The 23,055-nt window shown below is 40.2% G+C and overlaps 1 protein-coding gene across 13 annotated transcripts in view; it reads right to left on the reverse strand.

The window, feature by feature from the left end:
* Positions 1-23,055, reverse strand: part of phf2 (PHD finger protein 2) — a 628,982-nt gene that overhangs the window by 368,747 nt on the left and 237,180 nt on the right. For all 13 annotated transcript variants that reach the window (XR_013284755.1, XM_077530649.1, XM_077530645.1 and 10 more), the window contains one exon: positions 10,575-10,684. Coding sequence is in view for 12 of the 13 variants with exons in the window: in XM_077530649.1 (XP_077386775.1) it covers positions 10,575-10,684 (110 nt within the window). In the remaining variant the exon portion in view is untranslated. The remainder of the gene's footprint in view (positions 1-10,574; positions 10,685-23,055) is intronic.

The following is a 23,055-nucleotide window of genomic DNA, read 5'->3' on the forward strand; positions in this document are numbered from 1 at the left end:
TTGCAATAAATAGCGCCCTCTAGACATTTTTATGAAGCATTTCCGATTGTATGATTATGCTAGACCTACAAAAAAGTATTATGTAGCCATTTGCCAAACCAAAGAGGAAGTCCGCTATTTTGATTTTATTTTGGGAATTATACATAATTTTTGGCCTTCTTCATTAAACTTTGCACAGACAAGGCATGGAAAAAACTAACATTTTAAATGGTCCTTGTTCCATGTAACAGTACCCCAACGTGCCAGTACCCTGACGTGCAAGTAACCCAACGTTGTGCTCAATAGCGCCCTCTATGCATTTTTATGGAGCATTTCCAATTGTATGATTCAAGCGATACACAACTAAAGATGACTTGACCTAGATTTGTGAAAACTGGGAGGCATACCTATTAGCTTAAGACCTACAAAAAGTATTCTGTAGCCGTATGCTAAACCTAAAAGGAAGTCCGCCATTTTGAATTTATTTTGGGAATTGCGCACCATATTTTGCGTTTTGATTAAACTTTGCACACACAAGGCTTGTCAAAAACATTTTAGATGGTCCTTGTCCTATTTGACAGTACCCCAACGTGCCAGTACCCCGACGTGCAAGTACCCCAACGTGGCACGCCTTTGCTGTAGCGATGCATTGTTTGCAAATATTTTTTTTTTTTATATGATTCAGCTAGATGTGTGAATATTGGGAGGCATACCTATCAGCCGAATACCTCGATAAAGCATTCCATAGCAATGTGAACAAACACAAAAAGCATGGCAAAACATTTACAATTTAGACGGTTTCTTATGAAACAGTACCCTAACGTGCCAGTACCCCGACGTGCAAATACCCCAACGTGGCACGGGTTGCGAGGGCCCTTTATAGCTGCTCGCAGCTCTAGTTCTTTGTTATTATTCTTTTCCGCAAACAATCACATTTTTGAGACACTAAACGTGAACGAAAACTCACCAAACTTTACACACACGTCAGGCCTGGCGAAAAATTTGATATTTTAAAGTCGCCATACGTGATAACAGAAAAATGGCTCCATAGCGCCAACTACATAGGTTTAACGGATCCCTGTCCCGCTACGATTGTCCTATGGCTACGAAAATTGTGTGGCACCTGTAGCACACCCAGGTGAACAAAAACATCTTCGATAGGTGTACCCTAAAATAGACAGGAAGTGAGGTATGATCATTTAAATGTCCAATTTTGGCCCATTTTTTTACATTTACAGGGGTCATACTTTTGCCCGCTTCTCCTACACGGTTAACCCGATTGACTTCAAACTTGGGCTGTACCATCTCAACACCTGGGACAACATCATGGTAAAAAATCTAAAGTTTTTGACATACTATATGACGGGGGCGGGGCATCAAATTTAGAGTTGAAAAATTCCTACTTAACGAAGCATTGCCGGTTGTACGTTTAATCTAGAGCTACGAAAATTTGTACACATATGTAACAGACTATGACCTACAAAAAACTCTTTTTGAACCATATGCTAAACCTAACAGAAAGTCCACCATTTTGATTTACTTTGGAACGTGTTGCCATTTTTTTGGCCATTTCATAGGGGTCTTATTTTAACGAACTCCTCCTACAGAGTTTATCCGATCTTCTTCAAACTTGGTGTGATTCATCTTAAGATGTTGAAGATAAAAAGTTATTGAAAGCTTTTTATTTCGTCGCACGCTGTTGTCGTGGCATGCACTGTTTGCAAAGGAAAAAAATCCTTCTTAAAGAAGCATTCCCAGTTGTACAAAGCAGCTAGAGCTACGAAAATTTGTATACATATGTAACAGCCCAAGATGTACAAAAAAAGTCTCTTGGTGCCCTGTGCTTAACCCAACAGGAAGTCCCCCAGGGGCCGGGCATCACATTTTGAGCTAAAAAACTCCTCTTTAACGAAGCATTCCCGGTTGTACGTTTCACCTAGCGCTATGATAATTTGCAGGCATACATAAGAGCTCAGAATGTACAAAAAAGTCTCTTGGAGCCATATGCTAAACCAAACAGGAAGTCCGTCATTTTGATTTATGATGGGATTTGTAGCCTTTTTTTGTGTTCTTTTTTTTTTTTTAGGAGTCATATTTGAACAAACTCCTACAAAATTCATCCGACCGTAATTCAAACTTGGTGTGTTTCATCTAGATGTTTAAGATGCAAAGTTATCGAAAGTTTTCTATTTTGTCACACGCTGTTGCTATAGCGAGGCATTGTTTGCCAAGTAAAGTGCTGCTTTGTTTTTTTTATCTATACATGTGTGAAAACTTGTGAAACTTTGCACGCCGCACATCAGACTTGTCATGAACGTGAATTTTTAGAGATTTATTGTGCAATTTGCAATAAATAGCGCTCTCTAGACATTTTTATTAAGTATTTCCGATTGTATGATTATGCTAGATTTGTGAAAATTAGGACAGACCCCTATCAGCCTAAGACCTACAAAAAAGTATTATGTCGCCATTTGCTAAACCAAAGAGGAAGTCCGCTATTCTGATTTTATTTTGGGAATTATGCATCATTTTTGGCCTTTTTTATGAAACTTTGCACACACAAGGCATGGAAAAAACATTAACATTTTATATGGTCCTTGTTCCATGTAACAGTACCCCAACGTGCCAGTACCCCGACGTGCAAGTAACCCAACGTTGTGCTCAATAGCGCACTCTATGCATTTTTATGGAGCATTTCCGATTGTATGATTCAAGTACTATATAACTAAAGATGACTTGACTTGACCTAGATTTGTGAAAACTGGGAGGCATACCTATTAGCCTAAGACCAACAAAAAGTATTCTGTAGCCGTATGCTAAACCTAAAAGGAAGTCCGCCATTTTGAATTTATTTTGGGAATTGCGCACCATCTTTGGCCTTTTGATAAAACTTTGCACACACAAGGCTTGTCAAAAACATTTTAGATGGTCCTTGTCCTATTTGACAGTACCCCAACGTGCCAGTCCCCCAATGTGCAAGTACCCCAACGTGGCCCGGGTTGCGAGGGCCCTTTATAGCTGCTCGCAGCTCTAGTTATTCTTCTACTTTTTATTTGTTATTATTCTTTTCCGCAAACAATCACATTTTTGAGACACTAAACGTGAACGAAAACTCACCAAACTTTACACGCAGATCGGGCCTGGCGAAAAATTTGATATTTTAAAGTCGCCATACATGATAACAGAAAAATGGCTCTGTAGCGCCACCTACATAGCTTAAACGGATCCCTGTCCCGATACGATTGTCCTACGGCTATGAAAATTGTGTGGCACCTGTAGCATATCCAGATGAACAAAAACCTCTTTTATATGTGTACCCTAAAATAGACAGGAAGTGAGATATGAGTATTTAAATGTCCAATTTTGGCCCATTTTTGCACATTTACAGGGGTCATACTTTTACCCGCTTCTCCTACACGGTTAATCCGATTGACTTCAAACTTGGGATGTACCATATCAAGACCTGGGACAACACCATGGTAAAAAATCTAAAGTTTTTGACATACTATATGACGGCGGTGGGGCATCAAATTTAGAGTTTCAAAACTCTTACTAAACGTAGCATGGCCCGTTGTACGTTTAACCTTGAGCTACGAAAATTGGTACACATATGTAACAGACTATGATCTACAAAAAAGTCTGATGGTGCCATATGCTAAACCCAACAGGAGGTCCGCCAGAGGTGGGGCATTAAATTTTGAGTTTCAAAATTCTTACTTAATGAAGTATTCCCAGCTGTACGTTTCACCTAGAGTTACCAAAATTTGAAGACATATGTAACAGCCCTCAAGGTTAAAAAAAACTCTTTTTGAACCATATGCTAAACCTAACAGGAAGTCCGCCATTTTGATTTACTTTGGAACGTGTTGCCATTTTTTTTGGCCATTTCATAGGGGTCCTATTTTAACGAACTCCTCCTACAGAGTTTATCCGATCATCTTCAAACTTGGTGTGATTCATCTTAAGATGTTGAAGATGAATAGTTATTGAACGCTTTTTATTTCGCCGCACGCTGTTGTCGTAGCATGCACTTGTTTGCAAAGGAAAAAAAATCTTCTTAATGAAGAATTCCCAGTTGTACGAAGCAGCTATAGCTACGAAAATTTGTAGACATATGTAACAGTCCACGATGTACAAAAAAGTCTCTTGCTGCTTTGTGCTAAACCCAACAGGAAGTCCCGCAGGGGCCGGGCATCACATTTTGAGCTAAAAAACTCCTCTTTAACGAAGCATTCCCGGTTGTACGTTTCACCTAGCGCTATGATAATTTGGAGGCATACATAAGAGCCCACGATGTACAAAAAAAGTCTCTTGGAACCATATGCTAAACCAAACAGGAAGTCCGGCATTTTGATTGACGTCAGGATTTGTAGCCATTTTTTGTGGCCTTTTTTAGGGGTCACATTTTAACGAACTCCTACGAAATTTATCCGACTGTCTTCCAACTTGGTGTGTTTCATCTTAAGATGTTTAAGATGCAAAGTTATCGAAGGTTTTTTTTATTTTGTCGCAAGCCGTTGCCATAGCGATGCATTATTTGCCAAGTAAAATGCTGCTTTTTTTTTGTGTCTAAACGAGCGAAAACTCATGAAACTTTACACACACATCAGACTTGTCATAAACATGAATATTTTAGAGATTTCTTGTGCAATTTGCAATAAATGGCTCAATAGCGCCCAATAGACATTTTTATGAAGCTTTTGGAAATGTATGATTCAGCTAGATTTGTAAAAATTGGGATACCTATCAGCCTAAGACTGACAAAAAAGTTTCTAAAGCCATATGCTAAACCAAACAGGAAGTCTGCCATTTTGATTTACTTTGCTATTTGTAGCCATTTTTTGGGGCCTTTTATAGGCCTCATATTTTCTACAAAACTTATCAGATTGTCTTCATTCTTTGGCGTGTTTCATCTGAAGATATTTAAGATGAAAAGTTCTTGAAATTTTTTGTCACGTCTTTGCTCTAGCGATGAATTGTTTGAAAAGAAAAATGCTTTTTTTTTTTGAGAGTTTAAACATGAGCGAAAACTCAAAACTTTGCACACAGATCAGACCTCTCAAGAACATGAATATTTTAGAGATTTGTTGTGCCATTTGTAATAAATGGCTCAATAGCGCCCTCTAGACATTTTTATGAAGTATTTCCGATTATATGATTCAGCTAGATGTGTGAATATTTGGAGGCACACCTATCAGCCTAATACCTACAAAAATTATTCTATAGCCATGTGCCAAACCATTTTGATTTTATTTTGTTAATTGTGTATCATTTTTGGCCTTTCCATGAAACTTTGCAACCACAAAGCATGGCAAAAACATTTACAATTTAGACGGTTTCCTATGAAACAGTACCCCAACATGCCAGTACCCCGACGTGCAAGTACCCCAACGTGGCCCAGGTTGCGAGGGCCCTTTATAGCTGCTCGCAGCTCTAGTTGAATTTTGTGTTTTAATCGAATGTATATTTTGCGTGTAAATAATGTTTGCTTGTTTTGTATTTGGGTTTTTTAATCTGTTTTGTAAATGATGTGAAACCAAATAAAGTTTTGTAAAAACCTCAACTTCATAATATCAAATTTTTCACCGAGCCCGAGGAGTGTGCAAAGTTTGGTGAGTTTTCGTACATGTTTAGGTCCCCCAAAATACGATTGTTTTCGAAGAAGTAGAAGTGGAAGAAGAAGAAGAAGAAGAAGAAGAAGAATTCAAACAAAAACAGAAGGGACCTCGGGGCCTAATAATTCCTACAAAAACAAGCGGGACCTCACAGCCGTAGATGCTCGGGCCCTAATAACACACATTGAACCGCATATTTGGCACATCTGGATGTTATTCCTCACAACTATAGTACTTACTTATCGTCAGTAACGCACACTGAAATGGCGCTGCCGGAAATAGGGAAGTGAACTAGTGTTCCCTCAAAAAGGGACGCACATGAAACGGAACAAAATTTTGTTCCCCCCAGTCTTTCTGACACAGCCACCCCAATTGTCTGTCAGGATAATTGTTCGTCCTCAGGACGACTGCTGTTATGCCATTATCTTCTTCGCTCAGCCGAGGAAGAGGAATCAAAAGGATGACCGGAGGGAGTAGATCTTCTTCTTTACCTTAACACCAGCTGTGTGTACTCGACAATCTGGAGCAGGGAAAATCTCTGTTATGGTGCCCACTGGCCAGGATGCTCTCGGGAAGCAAGGATCAACGATGAGGGTCAACTGACCAATCCTGAGCTCCTTGGAGTCTGACTGCCACTTTGGACGATCTTGGAGATCTGGTAGGTATTGGCGGACAAAAGATGACCAGAAGTTGTCGGCAAGTACCTGGCTATTCCTCCACCGTCGTCGCCCAAGAAGGTCTTCACTGTCGTAGATAGCTTATGGAAGTGACGAATCTCTGCGTCCCATGAGTAGCATGTTCGACGTTATTGGGTCGGGATCTGCGATATCAATCGAGACATAGCCAAGTGGCTTCGCGTTCAGTATGCATCCTACTTCGATGTGGAGGATGCGCAGAACAGGCTCCGGAATGATTTTCTTCTTCAGGACGACTTTTAGCGAGGCCTTGATTGATCTCATCTCCCTCTCCCATGTTCCCCCGACGTGCGGAGTGGCCGGAGGGTTGAACCAGAACTCTATGTCTGTATGTTGGGAACTGGCTGGTGTCAGGGAGCTGGAGGTTACGTAGCTCTGAGACTGCTTCGATGAAGCTACTCTTCTTGAGCTCGCTGTGATCTGGTTCGGTACATGTGTTGGGAATCTATTCTCTTCCTTCGCTCTTGGATTTCCCTCCCACCCTGGACACTAAAAATCGGTTGTGTGTCATAGAACGAGGATAAGCATCCATCACGGACAAATCTTAACACTTTGTACATTAAAAATAAATGGGAGAGGGCGTCGGGTTTGGTGATACCCGAGGAGACTTTGAGAAATTGTGGCTCGACTGTTGCAAACCACTACCATGTTTTCTGGGAGTGTCCAAAATTGAAAGATTTCTGGGTGGCTATCCAGGCTTCTTTAAATGCTGTATTCAATATGCAAATTCCTCTCAATTTTGAGGTTTTATATCTGGGTCATGTTCCTTTTGTGGAACGGAGGAGTGAAATAAAGTTGCTGCAACTACTTTTGGTGGCAAGCAAGAAAGCAATTACAAGGAGATGGCTTAACCCGAAACAGCCAACACTAGATGATTGGATTGGAATAGTTCTGAAGATATTTAGAATGGAAAAACTGACATAGTGAATTAGACTCCAGAAAGACAAATTCTATCAAATTTGGAATAGTTGGATTACATTCATTTCCCCCAAGAGAGCAGACTTTATTTGATCCCGATCCTCTGCCATGTTAAATCAATGTGGGTTACTTACTTTATTCTTTGACAGCAGCCAGACCCAACGTTTATACATAGTTCTAGATTTTGTTTAAAAAAAAAAAAAAGATCAGCGTTATTTAGATTGATGGGGATACCCATTCCCGACTGTTTTGTTTAAGCGTCTATGTATATTATTTTATTTGAAAAGGTGGAGTGTTGTATTGTGGGACGGTATTCGGATGGCGACTGTCGAAACTGTACTCGCTCAAGAACAGTGGACATCACCTGAGTTTACAGACTCGCTGAACGACCCTCCTGGGTTCACCTATTACACGGCACAAAACAGGTACGATTGACAAACAGCTTGCCAGGTTGTGGAGCGAAGCCTGACTGAATCAAGGTCAGAGACGAAACAAGCATCTTGACTAGCTGTGAAACATCTAACCAAGTCAAAAACAAAAGGAAAAATTCGCATCGTTGTCTACTGCAGCAAGACCTCATTCACTTCGACCGATTGCCGGCAAAATCGAAGTTTTTGGACATTATTTCTGTCAAGCAAGGTAAGAATGAATTTATATTACCTCATAGTTTCAATGTTTTGTTGGCATTTATAGTAAATAGTAAGTCAACAAACATGTGGACGATTAGTTACCCGGAGCTATCGTTAGCCTTTGGCTAAAAACAACAATGGAGACATTACCTTAGCGCAGACGTAGTGGTTTCTGGTCATTTTGGAGTGATTCAACTGGTCGTGTGTGCAAAGCTTGTTCTGTTGACATTTATAGTAAGTCAACAAACGTGTCGATGGTTAGCTACCCGGAGCTATCATTAACCTTTGGTTAAAAACAACAATGGAGAACATTACCTTAATGCAAACATAATAGTTTCTGGTCAGTTTGGAGGGACTTGACTGGTCGTGTGTGTGGTCTTCCATAAAGTCTGATCCAGCGCAGACATGTTTCCTAGTTGTTTGAGGGTTTAGGGAAGGGAATTTACCTCCTTTCAGTGGATCGGGATAACGGCTCTCTCTCTTACACAAGCCGTGACTACAGCAGGACGCCGGTTAGTCGATCAGGATAACGGTTATCACTCTTACACAAGTCGTAACTACAGCATTTAACCATTTTTATTGATTTTTTTTCTTGCCTTAGTCACGGAATGCAACACCGGGAGCGGGATTGCTTTGTTTGTAAGTAACAAAACCGAGCCCCCTGATACGGGCTGTTCCGCAGAGTTTGGTCCGCATTGCCGGCAGTAAGTCGGATTCGTTTGTAGTGAGGGTTGGACTCCGTCAAGGCTGCCCTTTGTCACAGATTCTGTTCATAACTTTTATGGACAGAATTTCTAGGCGCAGCCGAGGTGTTGAGGGGGTCTGGTTTGGTGGCCTCAGCATTGCATCTCTGCTTTTTGCAGATTATGTGGTGCTGTTGGCATCATCAAGCCGTGATCTCCAACTCTCACTGGTTCGCAGCCGAGTGTGAAGCGGTTAGGATGAAGATCAGCACCTCCAAATTCGAGACCATGGTCCTCAGTTGGAAAAGGGTGGTGTGCCCTCTCCAGGTCGGGGTTGATATCCTGCCCCAAGTGGAGGAGTTCAAGTATCTTGGGGTCTTGTTCACAAGTGAGGGCTGGATGGAGCGGCATATCGACAGGCGGATCGATGCAGTGTCTGGAGTGATGCAGACTCTGGTTCGGTCTATTCTGTTGAAGAAACAGCTGAGCCAAAAGGCAAAGCTCTCGATTTACCAGTCGATCTACGTTCCGACCATCACGTATGGCCACGAGCTGTGGGTTGTGACCGAAAGAACAAAATCCAGGATACAAGCGGCAGAAATGAGTTTCCTCCGCAGGGTGTCTGGGCTCTCACTTAGAGATAGGGTAAGAAGCTCGGTAATCTGGGAGGGACTCAGAGTCGAGCCGATGGTCCTCCACATTGAGAGGAGCCAGCTGAGGTAGCTCGGGCATCTGGTTCAGATGCCTCCTGGATGCCTCACTGTAGAGGTGTTCCGGGCATGTTCCACCAGCAGGGGAACCGGGGACGACCCAGGAGACGCTGGAGAAACTATGGGAAATCTGACTTTGCCCCCGTGACCCGACCTCAGATAAGCGGTAGAAGATGGATGGATTGGATGGATGGATGGATGGATGGATGGATGGATGGATGGATGGATGGATCAACGAAGTTCTCATCTGCTATCCTGATAAAATTATCAAAAAGAGATGTGGTGCGCCAAAGGCAAGCTCAAAATTAATTTAATTCCTTCAATTAATGAGTCAATTGATTATTAAGTTAATGATTAACAATTATCGATTTAATAATTAATTGGACCAATTTCCCTTACAATGGACTTCAAGAAAAAAGAAGACACCAACACCGGACAATAAGAACAATAAGATATATGAATATCATTTGCACATTTGTGATCTACCCCAACAATGTTATGTTGTCAAAAAAATGAGACAAAATGCTATATTGTGACATATACAGGTCTTTCTTTTAAATTATACTGTCATTGTGTTTTGCTTTTTTTGGGGGGGAGGGTTACGAATCAAAAGTGTTTGTGATATCAGTACTTGGTGTCACTAACGGTGAAGACTCGATTTAAGTATTCCTATTGGTCTGAAAAAAAGTGCTATCGAACATCCTTAGTTGTATAGTTAGGAAATAATCAAGTGTGGACATGGCATGCTCAAGTTGCTGTTTAGAGCATGACATCCCCGGAAGTCCCCAAAGTCTCCCATTTTTAATTTGCTTTCAAATTTTGCCTCATTTATGGGCCATTTATAGAAGTCATATTTTAACACCCTATTCGAGATTTGATCATCTTCAAACTTTGGGTGTTTCAACTGAAGGTTTTCATTTAATCAAATGTTGTATCTAAATGTGCAAAAACCCATGAAACTTTGCATGTGAGGCATGTGTATGGGAATAATTTATGTATGTTACGTATAATGTGAGGCATGTGTATGGGAATAATTTATGTATGTTACATATAATGTATAGGTTTATTGTACTGCTTAAAAAAATAAAAAAATAAAAAAATAAACACATTTTCCATTAACGTCCTTTCCTACAACCCAGCTTATGATCAACATTAAGCCAGTACCCCAACAAACGCGGACAAAGGCAGCAAGTGTTCTTTATACCTGCTCCCAGCTTTAATTTTGAAAATGTATTGTTATCGTTGTAATTTATTAGATTTTTTTTAAATGACTGATATTATTCGTACTGAACATGGGTTGGACTCAGTAAATACTGAATGGCAAACATGGCCATCCTGTACATACCTCAAGATTTTCTTGTGTGCCAGTGTAAAGCTGACTTTATTGCCTAAAACTGATGTCTTGCCAAATTTGCAATCCTCTTCCATTTTTAGCAGGGAGTCTGGTTTACTATTCTGTGGAGCAAAAAGAAAATAATATCACATAAGCACATACATGATATTCTCACAGTAAATAGGAAACAGATAAATTCCAATCTGCAACACTTTATTATTATAAATTGCTTTCAGTGTTTACATTTTCATTCCTCGAAAATCTCAATCTTGTTGCACTGGTGAGCTATTTTTGGAACAGACCCATGGGCTACTCATTTGATCCTCGGGGACCACCTGGTTCCCTTGGGCACCACGTTGGTGACCCCTGGCTTAGATTAATCACCTCAACACCAGGGACAACACTAGAGAGAACCCCTCGCAGATGACTGAGCTTCTCACCATTTATCTCAAAGGGAAAGCCCGGACACCCTGCGGAGGAAAGACATAACAGATGCTTGTATCCAGGATCTCGTGCTTTTGATTATGACCCAGAGCTAGTGACCATAGGTGAGAGAAGGAACATAGTTGATAAATAAATCCAGAGCTTCGACTTTTAGTTCAGCTGCTCATTCACCACAACAGATTGATAGAGTCATGTTCCAATCTTCCCTCACTCATGAAACAGGACCCCAAGATAACTGACAATTTCGGTCAGGATCTAAGCCCCATCCTGGAGAGGGTGCTACACCATCTTCCAACTGAAGGCCATCCACTGAAGGCCATTCACACTCGGCTGCAAACCCCAACAGTGAGAGTTGGAGATCACAGCTTGATGAAGCCAACATTACCATATCATCTGAGAAAAGCAGAGCTGTAATAGTGAAGCCATCAAACCAGATCTGCTCAATACCTTGGCTGCACGTAGAATTTCTGTCCATAAAGGCTATGTATTCAAGTGGTGACAAAGGGCAGACTTGGCTGAGTCTAACCCTCACTGAAAATCAATGTGAATGTGAATCTGACTTACAGGGACCCAAAAGCCTGTATCAGAGGGTTCGGTACCCTGTACTCACGAAGCACACATCACAGAAGTCCCAGAGGGACAAGGTCGAATGCCTTCTTCAAGTCTGCACAACCCATCCAAACTGGTTGAACAAATTCCCAAGCACCATCAAGGACTCTGCCAACGATGTAAAGCTAGTCCAGTGTTACATGGCCAGGATGAACGGCTCTCTAAAAAGACTCGGTTCCCATTGTTCACATTCAAGAACCGTTCAAAAGACTCGATTTGTTCACGAATGTCACATCACTAGTAAACTCAACGCGGCTGAAAAGGCGGACAAACCAGCGTCCGGTTTAGGGTTGCGCAAGACGCCTGACACATCACTGAAAATTAAGACTGTCTGCCCTAAATCCGGACATCTGGCCACACTAGTACAGATAGACTACTGTAGCTCTCAAAAGAAGCGTGATAAAGTCTGGAAATTATTGGTGGGCACAAGACATCGAATTGTAAGGTCGTTTATGGCAACGTTTATTATTTGTGGTGTAATGCAAGCTAGTTTGCTGCGCCAGTACTAGTGAGAAATTTTGTCCTAAATATGTTTGAATTCCTTTCCAAAAGATGGACAACTTTACAAAGAAGATGAAAGTGTGGAATTATTTGCCTGAATGGATTCCTTCTTTTGAAGGCAATTTTTAATAGTTACAAAGGTTAAAAAACAAACAAAGGCCAATGAACAAACAAACAAAGTGCCACAACAGACTAGAGTGAGTCTGCCAGGTGCGGCAAGATGTCCTGGATCCAATAGGATGGACAAGTTGCTTTTTCACATCAATCTAATACACTCTTCTCTTTGCAACAAGCATAATTGTTCTCAATCTACATGTAGATTGTAATGTCATATATCATATTCTTTTCTGTTGATCACAAAATCAGATATAGCTGCAGAGCAATGGTGCCACACAAAAAATATACAATCTTTACCTAAAACTTAAAGCATGGTGAGTTTAACAAGCATAATTGTTCTTAATTGATCTGTAGATTGCACTAATGTATTATCTTCTCGGCTGTTGATCACATAATCAGATGTAACTGCAGAGCAAGAGTGAAGAGTGCCACAATAAATAAATAAATACATAAATAAATAAAATCCTATCTTTACCTAAAACTTCAAGCATCGTGAGTTTACATTTTATGGAATATGTTTGAGGAAGTAAACTAATACTTAAAAAAATATATATATATATTCCTTACATGTTATATACATATATATATATATATATTAGGGGTGGGAATCTCTGACATGAGGCCCATTCGATATGTATCTCGATACACAAGTTGTGATTCGATTGAAAAACGATTATCTTTCAGAACAGAACGGTTCGATACGGTTCGATTAAGTTTGGGAACGATACAATTTTCGATTCGATACGATTAATTTCAATATTCAAAACTTATAGTGATATTTGTTGCTTGTAAACATTAATCTTAAAACACCACAAATTTTTACAGTATCTACAAATGTGTTAAAAAAGAACAACAACAATGTCTTCTATATTTTTATATATTGAATCAATTATTTAAATGGACCGGAACAAAGGGCTGGGCGATATGACTGAAAAATGTATCAGTTTAAATATTTCTTAGTTGTTATTGACCGTTATAATTGTTTTTTGTTTATTTTTTTTAATTCAAAATCAGGATCAGGAAACAAAAGGCTGATAATTCAATTTGAAATATAAATATTTAACCTTTAAAAAGACACCAACACAATTAAACAGAATATGTCCACATTGTGAAGTATTTCAGAAACATAAATTTAAGACATGAAATAAACCTACCGTCCAGCCAAAAGAAATATGAGGCCACCTTATGGAACAATAAATCAATCAAACACATTTTAACAAATTAATATATCCAAAAATATTTCCAAAAGTGCCCTAACCTTTTTATCAACAATTTTTGTTTTTCTTTGCCATCACATTCATTTTTGGTTAATGTATGACATCTTTTTAGTTTTTTTAATCTGAGACACGATGATGACCACGGAATCACTACTGTTTATGTTTTGTTTTTTTGGGCTGTCGTTCATTTTGCGTTTGATGACGTAATCACGGGCACGTCTCAGTTCTCCTATCTATTGCTCATGCTCGTTGTGTACATTGACAGGGAGCCACAAACTGAGAAATGAGATACTTGCAGTGTGCTTTTAGCATAGCTGGTGTGTTGGCTGTGGGACATACCTGTGTCGTTTGAATCCATGCATTGGATCGTCACGGGAGTTATTCTTTTTGGCTTGCGCGCAGTACCAACGCCGGCCCGGGACATACAAGTACACCGAGAGGCTCGATAGCCATGGGAAATACCGAGATGTGAGGCACCGGCTTCTGCTAACTGTCCCCATTTGCATGTTGTCACTCGTGCGCGACTGCGCGCGTGCCGTGTCGCGAGCACGGCGTTGACGGTAGGCGGCCCCCCCTCCCCCCCAAAAAAGGTGCGTAACGTCTTTGCATTATGTTTACAACATCCGGGGAATGAAGCGTCTCTCTCTGTAAACACGGAAGTAGCTTGAATAGCGATGCTACTGAAATGTAAACAAAACAAGTAGAGCACGGTGCAGAACTCTTGCTATTGTTATGAAAACCATAAAGCCTCACTCGCAACCGATTCACAGCAACGCGATATCCGGTCCACAGCTTTACAAGCAATGTATCTAAGGATTCCCGGCGGATTTTGTATCGGTTGACAAGTCTGCTACCGATACGGCCGTTTAGCTTCCCTTGACGACCGATGGTTCGGTCGAATCGTTTTTTTGTCCCACCCCTAATATATATGCCCTGCGATTGGCTGGCAACCAGTCCAGGGTGTCCCCTGCCTACTGCCCAGAGCCAGCTGAGATAGGCGCCAGCACCCCCCGCAACCCTTGTGAGGAATAAGCGGTCAAGAAAATGGATGGATATATATATATATATATATATATATATATATATATATATATATTAGGGCTGCCAAGATTAGTCGACTAGTCGTGACTACGTCGACGATCAAAACCGTCAACGGCTAATTTAAATAGTCGACTAGTCTGTTTTACATAATATATATCAGCCTTATATTTGTTTTCTCTTCCAAAACTGCCTCAACGGCTCGTTTGACTGCCTGCCGCCCGTCCTCCTGCCTGCTCTTACTAGACGCACATGCGCAGTAGCATTGACGTAACGTCAGCACCAGCTGTACACAGTATGCTCTCATGGCTAACCGACATCGGACTTCGAAGGTTTGGGAACACTAAAGCGGATAATGTTCAATGTAAAATATGCAAGACAGACCTTGCCTCTCACGGCAGTTGAGACGGAAGCAGTGAAGCACCTTTTGTCGAATCCTTCTGACGGCGAGGGACAGTCATCTCAGCCACTCTAAGTTATTTGGATGGTTAGCGTAGCTAAGTGCTAACGTGGATGTTCATTTAAACACACACTGTGTGATAAAACGTGCCCACGTTGGTTACAGCTTTTAAGTCCTCTTCTCCTGCCCAGGGACCTCTTAACCGATGGTATGGGGACTGAGCAGGCAGACTCTCGTTTTCGTTGATTCACACAAACTTTTATTTTAGCACTCCTCAACGACAGACGGTGCACAAGCAAGGTCTTCCGCTCTCCTTCTCTTTCCAAAACAACACCGCCCTCCTGCGCCAAAGTGCGGCACTACAGCACTTAAAGGGCCAGGCTTGGCCTGTAACACAGCGATTTTATGGCTGAATAGTAAATGTGGCAACGATGTCTTAACGCTACGTTAGAGTGCTAACCGTTCCACTTCATTGGAGAGCTTTATTATGAAGCCATCAACGTGCATGCCTCAAAAGTATTTTTTAGATTGTTTACATGTTTATTGTATTCATATTACTAATTAGGGCCCGAGCAGAAACCGCTGCGAGGTCCCTATTGTTTTTGTAAAAATTCTTCTTCTTCTTCTCCTTCTTCTTTATTCTCCGCAAACGATCGCAATTTGGGTACCTAAAACAATCACGAAAACTCACTGAACTTTGCACACTCCTCAGGCCCGGCGAAAAATTATGAAGTTGTCATAACAATGCGACTGTATAGCGCCCCCTAGCATAGAAAAATAAAAACCAAGCCCGGCACGTTTGACCTAGAGCTACGAAAATTGGTAGGCACGTGTAGCACCCCAGGACGCACAAAAAGTAAATTGGGGCCATGTAGCTAAAATGTACAGGAAGTGAGCTATGAATTTTTTAATGTCCAATTTTGGCCTATTTTGGCACATTCACTGTGGTCATGCTTTTTCCCCCTTTGCAAACATTTTTTATCCAATTGACTTCAAACTTGCCATTTATCATCTCAAGACCTGAGAGAACAACTGGGAAAAAAATCTTGCCTTTTTGAAATACTATATGACGGGGGCGGGGCATCAAATATTGCCTTTAAAATTTAATTTGTCCAGAAAGAGCAAATGCTTAATAACTCCCATGTTAAAGCTCCAAAAAATCTCAAACTTCTCAGGCAACCTAATAGTCACGGCCTGAAAACATCTATATGATAAAATTCAGTTATACATATAGCGCCACCTAGTAGTAACAATAAATGTCATACTTTACATTTTTAGCTACTGTGCTGAGCTCGTTGAAGGGATCCAGTTGAAAATTGGTCAGAAAAGCTTTAAGATGTTGATCATGCCCCACACCGAATATTGGCCGCTATGGTGCCGCAAAGTCTGAAGATTTTTCGTGACAATAAAAGCTGCATTAACTTGACCGAGATGATCCTATCTTCTCAAAATTTCACACATTTGATGAGAGTCCAGCCCGAAAGACATCTAAAAACTTATATTTTGTCTTACTGATAGCGCCACCGAGTGGCAATTTTTTTTCTTACAAATTTTCTTCTATGTTTTTCTCCAAACACATGAACTGGACCTACCTCATATTTGCTCAGATGAGGTTTTCGGCCTTCATGATGTCACAACACGAAGTTTGTGAGTTTTCGCGAATCGCTGTGGCCGTGGCTAAGCGCTGTTTGCCAAGAAAACAACGCCAGTTTTGAGCGTCTAAACATGCACAGAAACTCATGAAACTTGGCACACACATCTGGCCTGGTAAAATGAGCAATATTTTATTGTTGATTGTGCTATTTTTACAAAAATGACTCAATAGCGCCTCCTAGAAATTTTTAACGAAGCAGTCCCGGTTGTACGTTTAAGCAAGATCTTTGGAAATTCTTCAGTGTATGAGGGTTCCCAAGACCTACAAAAAAAGTCTCTTGGACACATATGCTAAAATGAACAGGAAGTGAGCTACGAATTTTTGAATGTCCCATTTTTGACGATTTTTGCACATATACAGGGGGCATACTTTTGCCCACTTCTCCTACACGTTTCATCCGACTGAGTTCAGACTTGACCTGGACCATGTCAAGACCTGAGCCAACGACAGGGGGAAAAATCTTGACTTTTCGAAATACTATATGATGAGGGCGGGGCATCAAAATTTGTGTTTCGCACTGAAAAAGGATATGCTTAATAACTCCCCGGTACGTGCTCCAAAAAATCCCAAACTTGACATGTATGTTTATCGTCAAGGCCTGAAGCTATCTCTATTACAACATTCAGTTATACATGCAGCGCCACCTAGCCCTTGAGGCATGAAAAAAAAAATACCCCACTTACGGTATTTTTACAAAAATTGTAAACAGGTTTCCCAATGAAAAAGGATATGCTTGATAACGCCCCGGTACATGCTCCAAAAAATCCCAAACTTAACATGTATGTTTATCGTCAAGGCCTGAAGGTATCTCTATGACAACATTCAGTTATATATGCAGCGCCACCTAGCCCTTGAGGCAGAAAAAAAAATACCCCACTTACGGTATTTTTACAAAAATTGTAAACTCATTCTCAGTGTGATAACTGTCATTTATGAATATTATTTTACTTTCCACCACTCAAAATGTTCACTGGCATCAGACCTATCCAAACATACGTATTTTTTATTTAGTTGTATTTATTTTTGATAGCCTCTATGGACGTTAAAAGCAGTATCGTGAATGAAGGATATGCTTAATAACTCCCCGGTACATGCTTCAAAAAATCCCCAACTTGACATGTATATTTATAGTCAAGGCCTGAAGGTATCTCTATGACAACATTCAGTTATATATGCAGCGCCACATAGCCCTTGAGGCAGAAAAAAAATACTCCACTTACGGTATTTTTACAAAAATTGTAAACTCATTCTCAGTGTGATAACTGTCTTAGTTATAATACTTACAATGAGTTCACAAATTTTGTCCAAAATGCCGTAAGTGTTTTTTTTTTTTTATGCCTCAAGGACTACGTGGCGCTGTATTTATAACTGAATTTTGTCAGAGAGATACCTTCAGGCCTTGACTATAAATATACATGTCAAGTTGGGGATTTTTTGAAGCATGTACCGGGGAGTTATTAAGCATATCCTTCATTCACGATACTGCTTTTAACATCCATAGAGGCTATCAAAAATAAATACAACTAAATAAAAAATACGTATGTTTGGATAGGTCTGATGCCAGTGAACATTTTGAGTGGTGGAAAGCAAAAGAATATTCATAAATGACAGTTACAGTTACATGTCTACAAATTTTCGTAGCTCTAGCTGCTTCGTACAAATGGGAATGCTTCTTTAAGGATATTTTTTTTTCCTTTGCAAACAGTGCATGCCATGACAACAGCGTGCGACGAAATACAAAGCTTTCAATAACTTTTCATCTTCAACATCTTAAGATGAATCACACCAAGTTTAGATGATCGGATAAACACTGTAGGAGGAGTTCGTTAAAATAAGACCCCTGAATATATCAGGGGTCCTGAATATATCCAAGAAATGCTGATTGAGTACAAACCCAGGAGGGCTCTGAGATCTACAGACTTGGGCCAACTAGTGGAACCCAGAGTTCGAAGCAAACATGGTGAAGCTGCATTTAGCTATTATGCTGCACACAGATGGAATAGGCTACCAACAGAAGTGAAGTCAGCCCCGAGTGTAAATGCTTTCAAATCCAGGTTAAAAACTTTGCTTTTTTCTTATACCTTTGATTAGGGACTTTTAAACAGCTTTAATTAAGTGTTTTTTTTGTTTTTGTTTTTTTTTTTAGTAAATTTTGTAACCTATTTTTATTTATTTATTTTTTTCCTCTGAATGTTAACTACTGTTTCTTGATGCTTATGTGTTGTCTTTCCTCGTGTAAAGCACATTGAGTTGCCTTGTGTATGAAATGTGCTATACAAATAAACTTGCCTTGCCTTGCCTTGCCCAATGAAATGGCCAAAAAAATGGCAACAAGTTCCAAAATAAATCAAAATGGTGGACTTCCTGTTAGGTTTAGCATATGGTTCAAAAAGAGTTTTTTGTAGGTCATAGCCTGTTACATATGTGTACCAATTTCCGTAGCTCTAGATTAAACGTACAAAGCAATGCTTCGTGAAGTAAGAATTTTTAAACTCTAAATTTGATGCGCCGCCGCCGTCATATAGTATATCAAAAACTTTAGATTTTTTACAATGATGTTGGTGTTGAGATGGTACATCCCAAGTTTGAAGTCAATCGGGTTAACCGTGTAGGAGAAGCGGGCAAAAGTATGACCCCTGTAAATGTGCAAAAATTGGCAAAAATTGGACATTTAAATACTCATACCTCACTTCCTGTCTATTTTAGGGTACACATATCAAAGAGGTTTTTGTTCATCTGGATGTGCTACGGGTGCCACACAATTTTCGTCGCCATAGGACAATCGTAGCGGGACAGGGATCCGTTTAACCTATGTAGGTGGCGCTATGGAGCCATTTTTCTGTTATCATGTATGGCGACTTTAGAATATAAAATTTTTCGCCAGGCCTGATGTGCGTGTAAAGTTTGGTGAGTTTTCGTTCACGTTTAGCGTCTCAAAAATGCGATTGTTTGCGGAGAATAATAAGAAGAAGAATAACTAGAGCTGCGAGCAGCTATAAAGGGCCCTCGCAACCTGGGCCACGTTGGGGTACTTGCACGTCGGGGTACTGACATGTTGGGGTACTGTTTCATAGGAAACCGTCTAAATTGTAAATGTTTTTGCCATGCTTTGTGCATGCAAAGTTTCATGGAAAGGCCAAAAATGATGCACAATTAACAAAATAAAATCAAAATGGTTTGGCACATGGCTATAGAATATTTTTTGTAGGTATTAGACTGATAGGTGTGCCTCCAAATATTCACACCTAGCTGAATCATATAATCGGAAATACTTCATAAAAATGTCAAGAGGGCGCTATTGAGCCATTTATTACAAATTGCACAACAAATCTCTAAAATATTCATGTTCTTGAGAGGTCTGATCTGTGTGCAAAGTTTTGTTTTCGCTCGTTTAGACAAAAAAAAAAAAAAGCAGCATTTTACTTGGCAAATAATGCATCGCTATGGCAACGGCTTGCGACAAAATAAAAAAAACTTTCGATAACTTTGCATCTTAAACATCTTAAGATGAAACACACCAAGTTGGAAGACAGTCGGATAAATTTCGTAGGAGTTCGTTAAAATGTGACCCCTAAAAAAGGCGTAAATCAAAATGCCGGACTTCCTGTTTGGTTTAGCATATGGTTCTAAGAGACTTTTTTGTACATCGTGGGCTCTTATGTATGCCTCCAAATTATCATAGCGCTAGGTGAAACGTACAACCGGGAATGCTTCGTTAAAGAGGAGTTTTTTAGCTCAAAATGTGATGCCCGGCCCCTGCGGGACTTCCTGTTGGGTTTAGCACAAAGCAGCAAGAGACTTTTTTGTACATCGTGGGCTGTTACATATGTCTACAAATTTTCGTAGCTCTAGCTGCTTCGTACAACTGAGAATTCTTCATTAAGAAGAATTTTTTTCCTTTGCAAACAAGTGCATGCCACGGCAACAGCGTGCGACGAAATAAAAAGCTTTCAATAACTTTTCATCTTCAACATCTTAAGATGAATCACACCAAGTTTGAAGATGATCGGATAAACTCTGTAGGAGGAGTTTGTTAAAATAGGACCCCTATGAAATGGCCCAAAAAATGGCAACACGTTCCAAAGTAAATCAAAATGGCGGACTTCCTGTTAGGTTTAACATATGGTTCAAAAAGAGTGTTTTGTACCTTGAGGGCTGTTACATATGTCTTCAAATTTTGGTAACTCTAGGTGAAACGTACAGCCGGGAATGCTTCATTAAGTAAGAATTTTGAAACTCAAAATTTGATGCCCCGCCTCTGGCGGACTTCCTGTTGGGTTTAGCATATGGCACGAACAGACTTTTTTGTAGATCATAGTCTGTTACATATGTGTACCAATTTTCGTAGCTCAAGGTTAAACGTACAACCGGCAATGCTTCGTTAAGTAAGAATTTTGAAACTGTAAATTTGATGCCCCGCCACCGTCATATAGTATGTCGAAAACTTTTGATTTTTTACCATGATGTTGTCCCAGGTGTTGAGATGGTACAGCCCAAGTTTGAAGTCAATCGGGTTAACCGTGTAGGAGAAGCGGGCAAAAGTATGACCCCTGTAAATGTGCAAAAATTGGCCAAAATTGGACATTTAAATACTCATATCTCACTTCCTGTCTATTTTAGGGTACACAGCTCAAAGAGGTTTTTGTTCATCTGGATATGCTACAGGTGCCACACAATTTTCATAGCCGTAGGACAATCGTAGCGGGACAGGGATCCGTTTAAGCTATGTAGGTGGCGCTACAGAGCCATTTTTCTGTTATCATGTATGGCGACTTTAAAATATCAAATTTTTCGCCAGGCCCGATCTGCGTGTAAAGTTTGGTGAGTTTTCGTTCACGTTTAGTGTCTCAAAAATGTGATTGTTTGCGGAAAAGAATAATAACAAACTAGAGCTGCGAGCAGCTATAAAGGGCCCTCGCAACCCGGGCCACGTTGGGGTATTTGCACGTCGGGGTACTGGCATGTTGGGGTACTGTCAAATAGGAAACCATCTAAATTTTAAACGTTTTTGCCATGCTTTGTGTTTGTAAAGTTTCATGGAAAGGCCAAAAATGATGCACAATTAACAAAATAAAATCAAAATGGATTGGCACATGGCTATATAGAATACTTTTTGAATATATTAGGCATGCCTGCCAATATTCACACATCTAGCTGAATCATATAATCGGAAAGACTTCATAAAAATGTCTAGAGGGCGCTATTGAAGCATTTATTGCAAATTTAATAAGAAATCTCTAAAATATTCATGCTTATGACAAGCCTGATGTGTGTGTAAAGTTTCATGAGTTTTTGCACATGTTTAGACCAAAAAAAAAAAAGCAGCATTTTACTTGGCAAACAATCCATCGCCATGAAACGGCGTGCGACAAAATAAATAACGTCCGATAACTTTGTATCTTAAACATCTTAAGATGAAGCACACCAAGTTTGAAGACAGTCGGATAAATTTTGTAGGAGGAGTTCGTTAAAAATGACCCCTAAAAAAGGCCACAAAAAATGGCTACAAATCCTAACGTAAATCAAAATGGCGGACTTCCTGTTTGGTTTAGCAGATGGTTCCAAGAGACTTTTTTGTACATCGTGGGCTCTTATGTATGCCACTAAATTATCATAGCGCTAGGTGAAACGTACAACCGGGAATGCTTCGTTAAAGAGGAGTTTTTTACCTCAAAATGTGATGACCGGCCCCTACGGGACTTCCTGTTGGGTTTAGCACATGGCACCAAGAGACTTTTTTGTACATCGTGGGCTGTTAAATTTGTCTCCAAATTTTCGTAGCTCTAGCTGCTTCGTACAACTGGGAATGCTTCATTAAGAGGGAATTTTTTCCTTCGCAATCTGTGCATGCCACGGCAACAGGGTGCGACGAAATAAAAAGCTTTCAATAACTTTTCATATTCAACATTTTAAGAGGAATCACACCAAGTTTGGAGAAGATCGGATAAACTCTGTAGGAGGAGTTCGTTAAAATAAGACCCCTATGAAATGGCCCAAAAAATGGCAACACGTTCCAAAGTAAATCAAAATGGCGGACTTCCTGTTCGGTTTAGCATATGGTTCAAAAAGAGTTTTTTGTACCTTGAGGGCTGTTACATATGTCTTCAAATGTTGGTAACTCTAGGTGAAATGTACAGCCGGGAATGCTTCATTAAATAAGAATTTTGAAACACAAAATTTGATGCCTCGCCTCTGGCGGACTTCCTGTTAGGTTTAGCATATGGCACCAACAGGCTTTTTTGTAGATCATAGTCTGTTACATATGTGTACCAATTTTCGTGGCTCTCAATTAAACGTACCACCGGCAATGCTTAGTTAAGTAAGAATTTTGAAACTGTAAATTTGATGCCCCGCCACCGTCATATAGTATGTCAAAAACTTTAGATTTTTTACCATGATGTTGTCCCAGGTGTTGAGATGGTACAGCCCAAGTTTGAAGTCAATCGGGTTAACCGTGTAGGAGAAGCGGGCAAAAGTATGACCCCTGTAAATGTGCAAAAATGGGCCAAAATT

The sequence above is a fragment of the Festucalex cinctus genome, chromosome 8, assembly GCF_051991245.1.
Source record: "Festucalex cinctus isolate MCC-2025b chromosome 8, RoL_Fcin_1.0, whole genome shotgun sequence".
NCBI classification, from domain to species: Eukaryota; Metazoa; Chordata; class Actinopteri; order Syngnathiformes; family Syngnathidae; genus Festucalex; species Festucalex cinctus.